Genomic DNA, 12,660 nt, shown 5'->3' on the forward strand with positions numbered 1-12,660 from the left:
CTGGTTGCGTTGCTGGTTGTATTGCTGGTTGCGTTGCTGGTTGTATTGCTGGTTGCGTTGCTGGTTGTATTGCTGGTTGCGTTGCTGGTTGTATTGCTGGTTGCGTTGCTGGTTGTATTGCTGGTTGCGTTGCTGGTTGTATTGCTGGTTGCGTTGCTGGTTGTATTGCTGGTTGCGTTGCTGGTTGTATTGCTGGTTGCGTTGCTGGTTGTATTGCTGGTTGCGTTGCTGGTTGTATTGCTGGTTGCGTTGCTGGTTGTATTGCTGGTTGCGTTGCTGGTTGTATTGCTGGTTGCGTTGCTGGTTGTATTGCTGGTTGCGTTGCTGGTTGTATTGCTGGTTGCGTTGCTGGTTGTATTGCTGGTTGCGTTGCTGGTTGTATTGCTGGTTGCGTTGCTGGTTGTATTGCTGGTTGCGTTGCTGGTTGTATTGCTGGTTGCGTTGCTGGTTGTATTGCTGGTTGCGTTGCTGGTTGTATTGCTGGTTGCGTTGCTGGTTGCGTTGCTGGTTGCGTTGCTGGTTGTATTGCTGGTTGCGTTGGCGTTATTGCAGTGTGTGTCAGTCAGACTGCGCTCGATGGCGAGCTGCAGCACTTCTTCATCACTCAGGTTACTGTAGAAAGAATAATCCTCGAAGCCCAGACTGGGAGCTGCTGAGCCAGAGCGAGAGATGCTGTCTGCTGCCATGATGGAGGAAGACTGAGTTTCCCAAACCAGCTGAAGAAAAATAAGTTAAAACAGGATTAAAGAGGATCAAAGAGTCTATTTTACACATACAGATTTTCCTCATTGCTGACCGAAATGAAGAAAGTTTTGACCAGACTGATATTTTCTGTTTTGTTTTGAGTTCAGATCCTAAAGAGGTTTGTGTTGATAAACTCCTTTTGATTTGTTTTGAGACAGGATTCATGAACTGAGAAAAGACGTAGAGAAAAGAACCGTACAAACCCTACATTAAGTTGAACTGAGAGCTAAGAGTTTTGTTTGTTTGCTGATTGTCAAAATATTGTTTATGTAGTTTCTAATGCCAATAAAAAGACACAGTAAGTGTCGTGTGAGCTATAATTAACTATGCAGCTTGTGGGAGGCACTAAGAGTTAGTCTGTTAGTCTGGTTTCATGTCTTCCGTCGGTGTCATTAATAAACCAGTGGGCTCTGACCTTTAACCCAGTGACACCAGTATGAGTCCTGATACAGAAAAACTATAAACTGTGACTTTAACTGCAGCAAAAAAACAGCAAACTAAACTGACAGTAAAACTTAATATCAATAACTAAACTGAGAGTAAAACTTTATACAAACAACTAAACCAAAGTAAACCACCAAACAATCAGCAGTGAAACCAGATTATGACTGAACAAGATACTCACCTCGTTTTAAAGTTTTTCTTCGTTAATCCAGTGTTTCCTGTCAGTTAAAACACGTCCATCTGTTTTCCGCCTGTTTTCACTCTGTAATGGAGTCTGCACATGACAGTAGGGGAGGGGTGGGGGGGGTGGGGTTTGGGGTGGGGTGAAGTTGGAGGGAGGGTTATTTTAAGGACCAGCAGTCTGAGGTTGTTGACTAGCTGACCTCTTTACTCACTCTAATGTTACAGGTAGAGTTGTACGAACAAACAACACAGTCAGCACATCAGACTCTAAATGTTCACTTAAAACAAACATCAAGATGTTTTATATGAAATAATGACCAGGTGTTTAATCTCTGTTGGACATTAACTGGGATCATACCGTTTCTGTCCAGCATTAATCCCAGATTAGTCTCAATTTAAACCCCACTCAATTGGCGTTAATCCTTTATCATCCCAAAATTCACATGTATTCTGTCCCAATTTAATCTCAGATCTATCACACATTTATCCGAGAAAATGTCAGGGTTAATCTCTACTCCTTCTTGAGTTAATCTGAGTCCAAGATCGATCTTTGAACTGTTAAGAATTAATCCCAGATCTGTCCTGGGTAACTCTTTGATCCGTCCAGGCTCAGGGTAATCTGTAATCTATTTTGAGTTCATCCGTAATCCTTCCAGGGTTAATCTCAAAATTTTCCATATTTAGTCTTAGATTTAGAAGAAAATTAATCTAAACTCTGTCTCAAATTAATACTTAATCTAACCCCATATATTCCCAGATATGATATGTTCTGATTTGATTCCAGGTCTCAAACTGATCTCATTAAGACCAGTTGATGTTCTGGTCAATCAGGAAATAAAGATAAACGTGTTAAACCAACACAGGTTGCTCCATTGGGACCAACAACAATAACCAGGCTAAAGGTTGGGGTCAGGAATTTAGTTGTGATGCTTAAGGTTAGGGTTAGGGGCTAGAAAATGCATTCTGTAAATATGTAAATGAGGGTCCTCACAACTATAGGAGAACCAGTGTGTGTGTGTGTGTGTGTGTGTGTGTGTGTGTGTGTGTGTGTGTGTGTGTGTGTGTGTGTGTGTGTGTGTGTGTGTGTGTGTGTGTGTGTGTGTGTGTGTGTGTGTGTGTTTGCGTGCGTGTGTGTGTGTGTGTGTGTTATTTTTAGTTTCAGCTGCTGAGTGAAAGTGAACAGATGAAGACAGATCTGAGTTAAATAGAGACGTTTAAAACAAACACTTAATGCAGAGTGGTAACTGAGTACATTTACTACAGTTCTGTACAGTACAGTACTCCAACAAGCCTTGGCTTTCAGTGGACCAAGAGCCGGGATCACCAGCCCGATCAACCCCAGTAACCTGCAGTTCCAGGTACAGCCAATGCCTGGCAGTGGAGGTCTCAACATCAGGCTTCCTCTCACCCCCGCTGTGCCCCCGGGCAGTCAGGCACGCAAGCTCAGGCCTGGCATCCACCCGTGCTGCTTGTTGTCAGCACTTTTATGGTTCGGGAATTGGTGGTACACAGTAGTCAGACTTTCTGCTATCCAGGTGTTTGCATAAAGGATATAACATCCACCGCTCTGCAGCTTACTGCAGACATACTGTAACTCTGCCTCTGCAGTCGTTGTTCCTGTTGGCACCAACAACATCAAAAGTCAATGAGGAGTTTGTGCACCTCATGGACAGTCTGCTGGACACCAGAAACCAGGTAATTATCCCCACCCCAGTATTCATTCAACATCCCCTTCTAGCTCCCCCGATCTGTACGATAGTCAGCGTACAGCATCTGCTACCCCTGTCTTATGGGGGCACAGACCTGTCAATTCAAGGGTCAAGAAGAATATTTCTAATAATCTTATCTTTATTGCCCCAGAGTCTCCTCCTGCTGCTGTGAACCCTACATTGTCTAAATGCACCACTCACAAAGTCTGACCCCACTGCTTCTTTAAACTCAGTCTACTCTACACCCTTTCCTTAATCCTTTAGATTTTAAGAATACGAAAGTTTTAGGTCCCATTCATTTAAATATTAGGAGCATCATTCAGCATGATAAATTGGATCAGCTGTAAATCTTGATAACACAAATAGATCTTGATTTTGTGGTATTATCTGAAACCTGGTTAAGATGAACTGTGAGTGATTCTGGGGTAGCCTCTTGTTACTGTGGTTGGTGTGTACATTCCTCCGTCTGCTTCCTCCTCAGCTATTAATGAAATAGCTGATCTTTTAGCTCCATATAAAAATTCAGAGGTGATCCTACGAGTGGATTTTATCTTAAATTGGCTGAGTTCTGCTGCCGATTATTTAAAACAAGTCTGTGGCATTATTCATCTTTCACAGATAGTTACTGACTCTACCAGGCCAAATTTAAAAGACCCCTCTCAGTCATTTCTGATTGACTTAATTTTAACAAACAGAAAAGAAAAAATGACCAACTCAGGAGTATTTCTAAATCAGTTTAGTGATGATTGTCCAACAGTTTGCAATCAGAGTACCAGAATAATTTTTTTTTTTTTTTTATATATTTTCTGTGTTTCCTGGTGACGAGGATCCTTTGGTTATATTGTAATTTAGTTCTCTACCTCAATGTATTTCCGAGTTAAAATAAAGGTTGAATGAATAAATGAAAAGGTTTATGGTACTTACTACTATACTACTTTATACTTTTACTGCACTGCATTTTGGAGGGAAATGCTATTCTTTTTACTGCAATTAATATTTATATCGAAATCAATTTAAGAAGTGTAATTATAATGTAATGCATTTACATATGTGATTTAAAAGTAATTTAGCTCAAACAAATCAGTCCAAAAAAGCTCAGAGTGCAATTAACACACATTTTACCAGTTGTTTTCACAGAAATTACACATTTGTAATCGAAAATTATTTTTACAGTACATATCAAAACTCAATTTTGACCAAATATGTAGTCACTGTATTTGGACATTGGAGGGCAGTTTTGACTGGGTTACAGTTAGATTGCTAGTAAGATGAGTTTTAAATCTCCAGGACATTTATTTTACAGCTCCAGTAATATAACAGAGACACAGTGTTTGACTCAGGCTACAGCTAAAATGTTACTGACACTTCATCTGACTTAAAAAGAAAACCAACACGTTTAATTTAAACACAAAATGAGTTTTGATGTGAACATGTGCAATGTGCAAAATTTACATGCAAGGAGCTTCTGAAATTAATTAATTTATAAAACCTTTATACATTTTCTTAATTTCACTAACCGGGAGGTCCGTGACTTAAACTTTAGGAGTTGTTTCAGGTGTATCAGGTGACTTCAGGTGACTTCAGGGGTATGTTCAATCTGAAAATGGCATTCACTGTTTTGCTATGATGTGAAACACTTTGCACCAGGCTTTTGAGGTATGTTTTCAGTCATTTGGTGGGTGTGTCAGAAGTGTTACCCAGTCAGAAGCAACGTGTATATAATCCCCGCTGTATATAAAAGGCAGCGCACATGCGTAACAACAGTGGTTGTTCAACACACCACCGTTTCTGTTTAAATGAATGTTTTGCTACGTTTTGTTGGGGCTGAATGTGCCCCAGGTAAATCAGGTGTATCAGGTTTCTTCAGGTGTATCAGGTGACATGAGGTGTAGTAGGTAAATTCAAGTGACTTTAGGTGACATCAGTTGATTCAGGTGTATCAGGTGACTTCAAGTGAGTGAGCTGTGGACGTCGTAGTGCAGGAACCGGTTGAGTCTGACCGGAAGTGGCAGGGTGTGGAGCAGTTTGAGTCGTTGGACTCCAACTAGACGTCTGATCTTCAGCCTACAGAGCTGCATCAGAGGATGAGGAGGAACTGAACCATACACACAGACAGAAGGATGGGTTAGAGGTTTTTATAACTGAGTCTGAACAGACCTGATCCCTGATCTGTGGTCCCGCTGCATGAGTCCCACCCCCCAGATAGTGCCAGCTCCACTCACAGCTCAGCCAGCCAATCAGAGTGAGACACTACTCACAACTGTGATCTGGACTGGATTATATGAACAAGTGTTTCTTATGGAAATATTAGAAACCCTTTAAAACATAACTTAATCCACTGACAGTGAATTCTAAAACTGATCAGCTGGACTGTAAGATACAGCAGGAACTTTTCCAAAAAGCCTTTCTAAAACCTCAAGAACTTTTACAGGAATTTTGAATTTTGAACTCTGAATGTATAAATCTTTTTAAAACCTCAAGTACCTTTTTCAGCACAGAGAAAGCCCTTTAGGACATTTTTTTACAAACTCTGAGAAACTGAGAAACCTCTTTAGAAAGTATGGAGCCATAACTCAGACAGAAAACTGAAGACGGAAGACTGACGACAGAAACTCTGAAACCCTTTAAGCTTGTTATGTAAACTGCCACCTATCTGTGAGAGTTGTTTTGTTCCTTACGAGCTTTCAGTTTGATCGGCGCCCAGTCGCTGCAACTGTCCAGAACTTCGAGCAGCCTCGAGCAGAGACGGACATGACTGACGTAGTCCAGCAGCACCGAGATGATTGGACCAGTGACACGATAGAAAGACGAGCTGGAGACGGCTTCACAGAACTGAAACAAGATGGAGGACACTAAGAGAGGAAAGCCTGAGAGGACAGAGGACACTCTGAGAGGAGAGAGGACACAGAGCACACTCAGAGGACAGAGGACACACTCAAAAGACAGAGGACACTTTGAGAGGACTGAAACAAAGATGAACTGCACAGAACTGAAACAAGATGGAAGACACCCTGTATTTATCGGAAACACATGCACTGATTTATACTTTATACTCCTGACTCACCTGAATGCTACGTTGCAGTGGCACATCTCCACTGACCTGCATATCTTCAGTGGGTCGGCGTGAGGGTGTCACAGCTGGATGGGGTTTTTGGCCATATGGACAGTCAAAGCAGGGCCGGGCATCGCAGCCATTGTCCAGTAGCAGTTTGAGCATGGGCAGACACTCCATCGTGAGTAGGATCGCGGACGGGAACGAGGTTGGCTGCGTGCAGATCTGAGCGTTGACATTGGCACCATGCCTCAGCAGCAACGCTGCTATGTCCATCCAGCCAAGCCGGGCGGCAATGAGCAGCGGATTAAAGAGGTCCAGGTTGGGGTCAGCTCCAGCCTCCAGCAGCATCTCAGTGGCCTCCAGGTTCCCATTGTAAACGGAGAAGTACAGCGCTGTGCTCCGCCGGTCTTCGTACATCCTGGAGCACTCTTCTGACAGCTCTGAGTTGATGTCGTAGCCGGACTCGATCAGCAGCTTCAAACACTCGTCCCTGTTCCTCTCTGCAGCGATGTGCAGAGGACTGATACCGCTGTACCGGACTCTGACACTACTGGTGACCGGGATCAGCATTGGCACGATTCTGGAAATACAAAATTTAGAGTTCAGGGTGTGCCATGTTTATTTTTGACCAAATATATCTTGCTATCAATAGCAGAGTCAGCAGAGTCTGGCTTATTTTGGTGAGCCCTGCGTCTTTAATTTAAAGAGACTGATGTTTGTAATTTCAGACTTCCTTTTAAGTTCTTAAATCCCAGTACCAGAGGATATGTCTGAGTATTAATAAAACCAGCAGTGAAACACAGAGCAGTTGATGATGATGCAGGTAAAACAGTGACAGGCAGTTTCAGACTCCTACAGTAAAACCTCTGATTGGTTCAGACCGTGTGTGATTGTTCTTAACAGCCACATGAAGAGGCAGCAGGCCGGACTTCATGGATCGGTTAGCATCAGCTTTCAAAGAAAGCAGTGCCTCCACAACTGAAACATGACCATTCTTAGAGGCTTCAAACAGCGGCGAAGCTCCATCTCCTGCCTGTCCATTTATATCTGCACCTGAAAAACATAAAACACTTTAACATAAGCTCCTGAGAGGCACTAAAAATAATTTGTGGACAGGACTGCATGGCTGACCTTTCTTTGCAAGCAAGTGGATGATGTCGACGTGTCCATTCTGTGCAGCAGTGAAGAACGGTTGGATGCCATAGATGTTTTTGTTTTGTAGATTGGCTCCAGCCTCCAATAACATCCTACAGAGCTTCAGTCTTCCATGTCTGCAGGCTTCATGAAGAGCAGTTCCTCCCTGACTGCAGGAGCGATTCACCTGAGCTCCAGACCTCAGCAGCAAGTCCACAATGACTTCATTTGGCTGCTCACAGGCTAAAACACAACAACAATAAGAACATAAGCTTTTTTTTAGACTAAGAGGGTTTTTATTACATTATTTGCAATACTATCCAGTTGAATACTCACTCAGCCTTTATAAACTTAGCATGTATGAAAGCACAAAGCCTTATGATGCTCTCCCTGTGAACTATGTTAATCCCGAGATTCCCTTTACAACAGTCATGTGATCTCACCTGCAAACAGCGGTGTGTCTCTGTCCTTGTTAGCAATGTTTGGGTCAGCTCCATGCTTTAGGAGAAAGTCCACACAGGAAATGTTTCCTCGCTCAGCAGCCAGCAGCAGAGCGGTCTGGTTCTTCAAACTAAATCTGTTCACTGAGTCGGGATCAGCTGAGGGTGGAGGTCACAGGTCAAACTGTCTGTGTTTGACTCACTTGTCCTGGTTTAGCTATGCTTTATTACAACTTTGGTTTTATTTTCATAGCTCTGAAAACGTACTCAACCAAGGAACTTGCTCTGTCTCAATTTGCATTCTTCCATACTCACACTTGCTATTTTTGGTGTATAAGTTTGCTTAGACTGACAAGTATATATAACCCAGATAGTGTGTACTTAAAATGGTCAAAAAGTTGAGTGTGAAAGGATGGACACTTCTCACCCTCAATGGTCACCATCTTGGCTACATAGCAAAAGGAGAGGAACCACCAACCTATTTTTAAACTTGTGAAAATGTTGGCTGAGGAAAGAGCACACGTAATTGGCACTGATGGTGGTGTTATTTCCCATGTTGCATTAAACATGGGGCACACAAAAGAAAGTAAAACTTTCATTTTAATTCAAATGAACAAAGCCGCTAGTAGATATTTTGGCAAGCGACAATCACAGTCACATCTTGAAATTGTCATTTCCAGTAACAACACCGCCCTGTTGAAATTCACACACTACGCCAGTAAGTATACTGTGTATACAGTGTACTACATGTCAGTGTACTAAATGAAGTATCCAAAGTGAGACACGGCAATTTATTAGTGCCCCAAGGCAGAAACAGTAGAGTTTTTAACATGTAGAACACACAAGACAAGAAATTATTACAGAGTCACGGAAATTAGGGCCAGTTGAAGCCAGCACAAAGTATTTTGGAGTGTGTCGGCAGTACACAGGGCAGAATAAATGACCGTAGAGTAACTGGACATTCACTGGGATTAAATCAAGCAGGAGATAGTAATGCAAAATCAAGAATGGCAGCTGAAGTAAAGCTTCATAGAAGACAAAAGTGTAGACTTGTTTGTAACGACCCGGCAGTTTGATCTGACCGCTCAGGTTTGTGGCCTCACTTAGCCCATTTTTTTAGCAACATTACCACTTTCTTCAAATGTCAGTAATTACTTTGATGAGTTAATTGTCATAACAGATGACCAGAGCTATGAAAATAAAACCTAAGTTGTAATTAACTTTCATTTTAATTTAAGGCCCTCGTGCCTACTAAAGTACATAGGTTTAGAAATCTAGTCAGTTTTAGAGGTATCTTAGCATGAACAAAAGTGTTGGACAAGTGAAAAAGAACAGCTGCAGGTGGGGCTAGAAGAAAGGTCAGGGAATCACCAAAGTCATTATGATTTACCTCTTGGGGGCCATGAATGTCAATTTTATGACAATCCGTGTAATAGATGTTGAGATCAGATTTGAGTCTGGACCAACTGATATTTTCAACACTAGAGCCACCATGGTAGTAAGGCAAAAAACAGTGGTCATGAAGACTTGACCACTAATTGTAAAGAGCACGAGCAATCAAATTGAACAAAATATTTGTGTTTGAAATATTCTGACCGTGACCATCCAGTCTGAAAATCTACAAGGAATGATGAGTTTAATATGAATCGGTGTAAAGTATCAGTTACACCAGGTAGAATCCATTCTGATGATCAGGTACCAGAAAACAGCAGCATTACTCACCTCTGATGAGGATCCTGACACACTGTAGCTGTCCATAATAAGCAGCTTCATGAAGAGCAATCCAGCCTTCATCATCTGGTTCCGTCAGACTCGTGGACCTCCGTCTGACCAAATCCATCAAAGCCTCAGCATCTCCATTTATAATCATAGACTGCAAAGGACTGAATTCTCTGAGTCAAAAATAGAACAATACTCACTATGAAGACCAGGTACTGAGACAGAAAAGAGACAGAAAAAACATTAAGAAACTGCAAACAGCTAGAAAACAATAGGACACCGCTAATTAAGATCTAAACACCATATACAAACATCTAGCGAAAGTCCAAAATTTGTTGAAGGACTAGTAAATGGTTAGCAAAGAGTGGCTAACATTCAGAAGCTGTCTGTTGTTAGACGTTTATCGGCTCTTTTTAGATGTTTGCTGGCCGTTTGCTCGCTCTCTGGAATGTTCAATCCGGACTGACTCACCTCTTGAAGGCTTTGTAGAGAAACTGTGACAGGGCTGTTGGGGGGTTTGCACAGTTTGAGACATTTGGGAGGTCTGCAGGCGGAGGTTGGGATGGAGGTACGTAGTACAGGTGTCTGGAGGGGTCAGGATGTCTCTCTCTGGGGTTTGGGTTTGTTTTGTTTTGGGCAGCCGGGGTAGGAGGGTCTGAAGATGATGATGCTGATGAAGATGACGATGATGTGGTCTGATCTGATCCTGGAGGAAAGTGTGTATCAGCGAGGCTTCTCTCGACAGCAATCTGCAGCACCTCCTCATCGGACAGGTGACTGTAAATATTGTAGTCATCCAGATTCACCTCAGAGACTGCCATGTAGGGTCTAATGGGTGGAGAAAGAATCAACTGTTCAGGTCCAGTCAGTTTGGTTCAAAGCGATTAAAGTTCTGGTATACTGGATAACAACTCAGCAGAAGTCTCTTAGACTTTCATCAGCAGTGTTTCCCACAGTTACTGGGATGAATAACAGCTCTACACGTAAACTGCAGCAGGTCATTTGAGTCGACCTCTTGAAATTTTGGCTGAACCTGCTGGTAAATATGAGGTCAGTGAATGTGACTGGAAGCCGTGGAGGTCAGCAGTGTTTCTTTTCTCTGTCCTGAGGCCAAAATATTCAAACACACCGAGAACTGTTGATCTGATCTGCAGAAGCTCCAGAAAACTCACACACAGAAAACACAGAAACACAATTCTTTTTGTTTGAATCTGGAGGAGTTTTTACATTTCTAATTCTTCTTAAAACTAAATGAACTGAATTTCAACAACTGAACAAATATTGACAAAGATCAGTGACATTTATATGATCATTGTATGAACTCTAAAAATGGCGATTTCTGTTGTTTTGTCTTATAAAAATAAAATAATAACAAACCACACCAAACATAAAAAAGCATACATTACATGACAATAACTAACATTAGCTAACACAACATAACGTAATACAACATAACGCACATAACATAACATGACAAAGCATGACAACAAACATGACATAATTTAACATGACACAACATAACAAAAATGCCTAACAAACAACATAACCCACCATAATCTGTGGTTGAGTTAAAGCAGAAAGACTCTGATGGTGCTATCTCTTCTGCCAGCAGCAGAAGAGAGTTGGCCAAAGTTCTGATACTGAAACTTTGCTGGCTGAAAGTCAACCAGACTAAACTGAGAAACTTCCTGTCTGATTCTAACAGACTTTACTGTCTATGACCTGATTACAGCTATGCTCACATATGGAACTGACGAGTTTAACACAGTCCTCCGCAGATTCATCATCACACTCCTAAAACACTCTCGGACTTACAATGGACAGAAAGGATGAAAATTGTGCAGCAGAACCAGAAATCTTTTCTTTTTCTTTTTATTCCACACATTCTTCTTCTTTGTCAAAACCTGGTGCCTACATTACCCACAATGCACCCGGTCCTCTGACAGCTGGATGGGAGATTGGAGTGTGTCGCCTTGAGCCGCATGACATTAACTCAGTATACATACTCCGTCCACATACTCTTTCCCATAAAGACTGCGTCTGCCCCAACACTTAATTTCTGAATTTTATCTGAATTTTCAGAATTTTTATCAAGTTTACTCCTTAGTACAGATAAAGTAATTATAGTAGGTGATTTCAATATTCATGTGGATGTTGATACTGATAGCCTTAGCACTGCTTTTATCTCATTATTAGACTCAATTGGCTTTGCTCAGAGTGTAAATAAACCCAATCACCAACCCTGTTCTGACTTATGGCATCAAAATTGATCATTTAATAGTCTTTCCAAGACATCCTCTTTTACCCGGCCATTGTTTGGCCTACACTGGACTACACATCATTAGCCAAAAATGTCTTTACTAGATTTCTATCTGATAGTGCTGTAGCTAAATTTAAGGAAGTGATTCCATCAGCACTTAATTCACCGCCATGTTTCACTATAACAGAGGACTGCTATGTTAACTTTAGTCCCTCCCACACTGATCATCGTGTTGGTAGTGCTGCAGGCTCAATAAGAATAACACTCAACTCTATTGTCCCTCTAAAAAAGAAGATAATAAAACAAAGGAGGTTAGCGCCATGGTTTAACTCCCAAACCCGCATATTGAAGCAAACGATACCAAAACTTGAAAGGATATGGCGTTCTACCAAACTGGAAGAAGCCCGCTTAGCCTTGGGTCTCTGTAGACGTAACTATAAAGAGTACGATCTAGACCTGCTCTATATGAAAAGTGTCCTGAGATAACTTCTGTTATGATTTGGTGCTATATTAATAAAATTGACTTGACTTGACTTGACTTCCCCACACAGACTTACATCCCACAGCACCTAGTGTTGCGTGTCCTCACTGTAATGTCCACAGACGTTACTCAAACTGCTAACCCCACACTGATGTCCCAGCCTCTTCTCTATGGAAACAAAATAGGGTCAAAAGTATTGTAGCTGTGTATCACCATATCTGACTGTGTGAAAACATTCTGTATGAATACATTTACAAGTGTGAATGTGTAAAAATGTTTTGATCAAATGAATACAAATGTTTGAATGTGTAAAAAAATATCTGAACGAATAGATTTAATTCTTAAAACCATAAGATCTGTAGCTGTGCATGACATTTTGTGAACGAATGAAAAATATTTGTATCCCAGATTTGACACTTCCTCCTGAGTAGAGAATGGGGATTCTCAGATTAACATATTTGTGTATCCAATCAGGAATATCACTTCACTCA

General features: G+C 41.5%; 1 protein-coding gene across 1 annotated transcript; it reads right to left on the bottom strand.

The window, feature by feature from the left end:
* Positions 1–5,029: 5,029 nt before the first annotated feature.
* Positions 5,030–10,249, bottom strand: LOC120788864 (ankyrin repeat and SOCS box protein 2-like). The gene is made up of 8 exons (XM_040125056.1): positions 9,900–10,249; positions 9,432–9,601; positions 7,713–7,868; positions 7,267–7,512; positions 7,017–7,188; positions 6,145–6,715; positions 5,759–5,912; positions 5,030–5,175 (listed from the first exon to the last, which is right to left on the bottom strand). Exons 1-8 carry the CDS (start codon positions 10,247–10,249, stop codon positions 5,030–5,032), a joined length of 1,965 nt encoding a protein of 654 aa, XP_039980990.1.
* Positions 10,250–12,660: the final 2,411 nt, after the last annotated feature.

This window comes from Xiphias gladius, chromosome 4 (assembly GCF_016859285.1).
Source record: "Xiphias gladius isolate SHS-SW01 ecotype Sanya breed wild chromosome 4, ASM1685928v1, whole genome shotgun sequence".
Taxonomy (NCBI): domain Eukaryota; kingdom Metazoa; phylum Chordata; class Actinopteri; order Istiophoriformes; family Xiphiidae; genus Xiphias; species Xiphias gladius.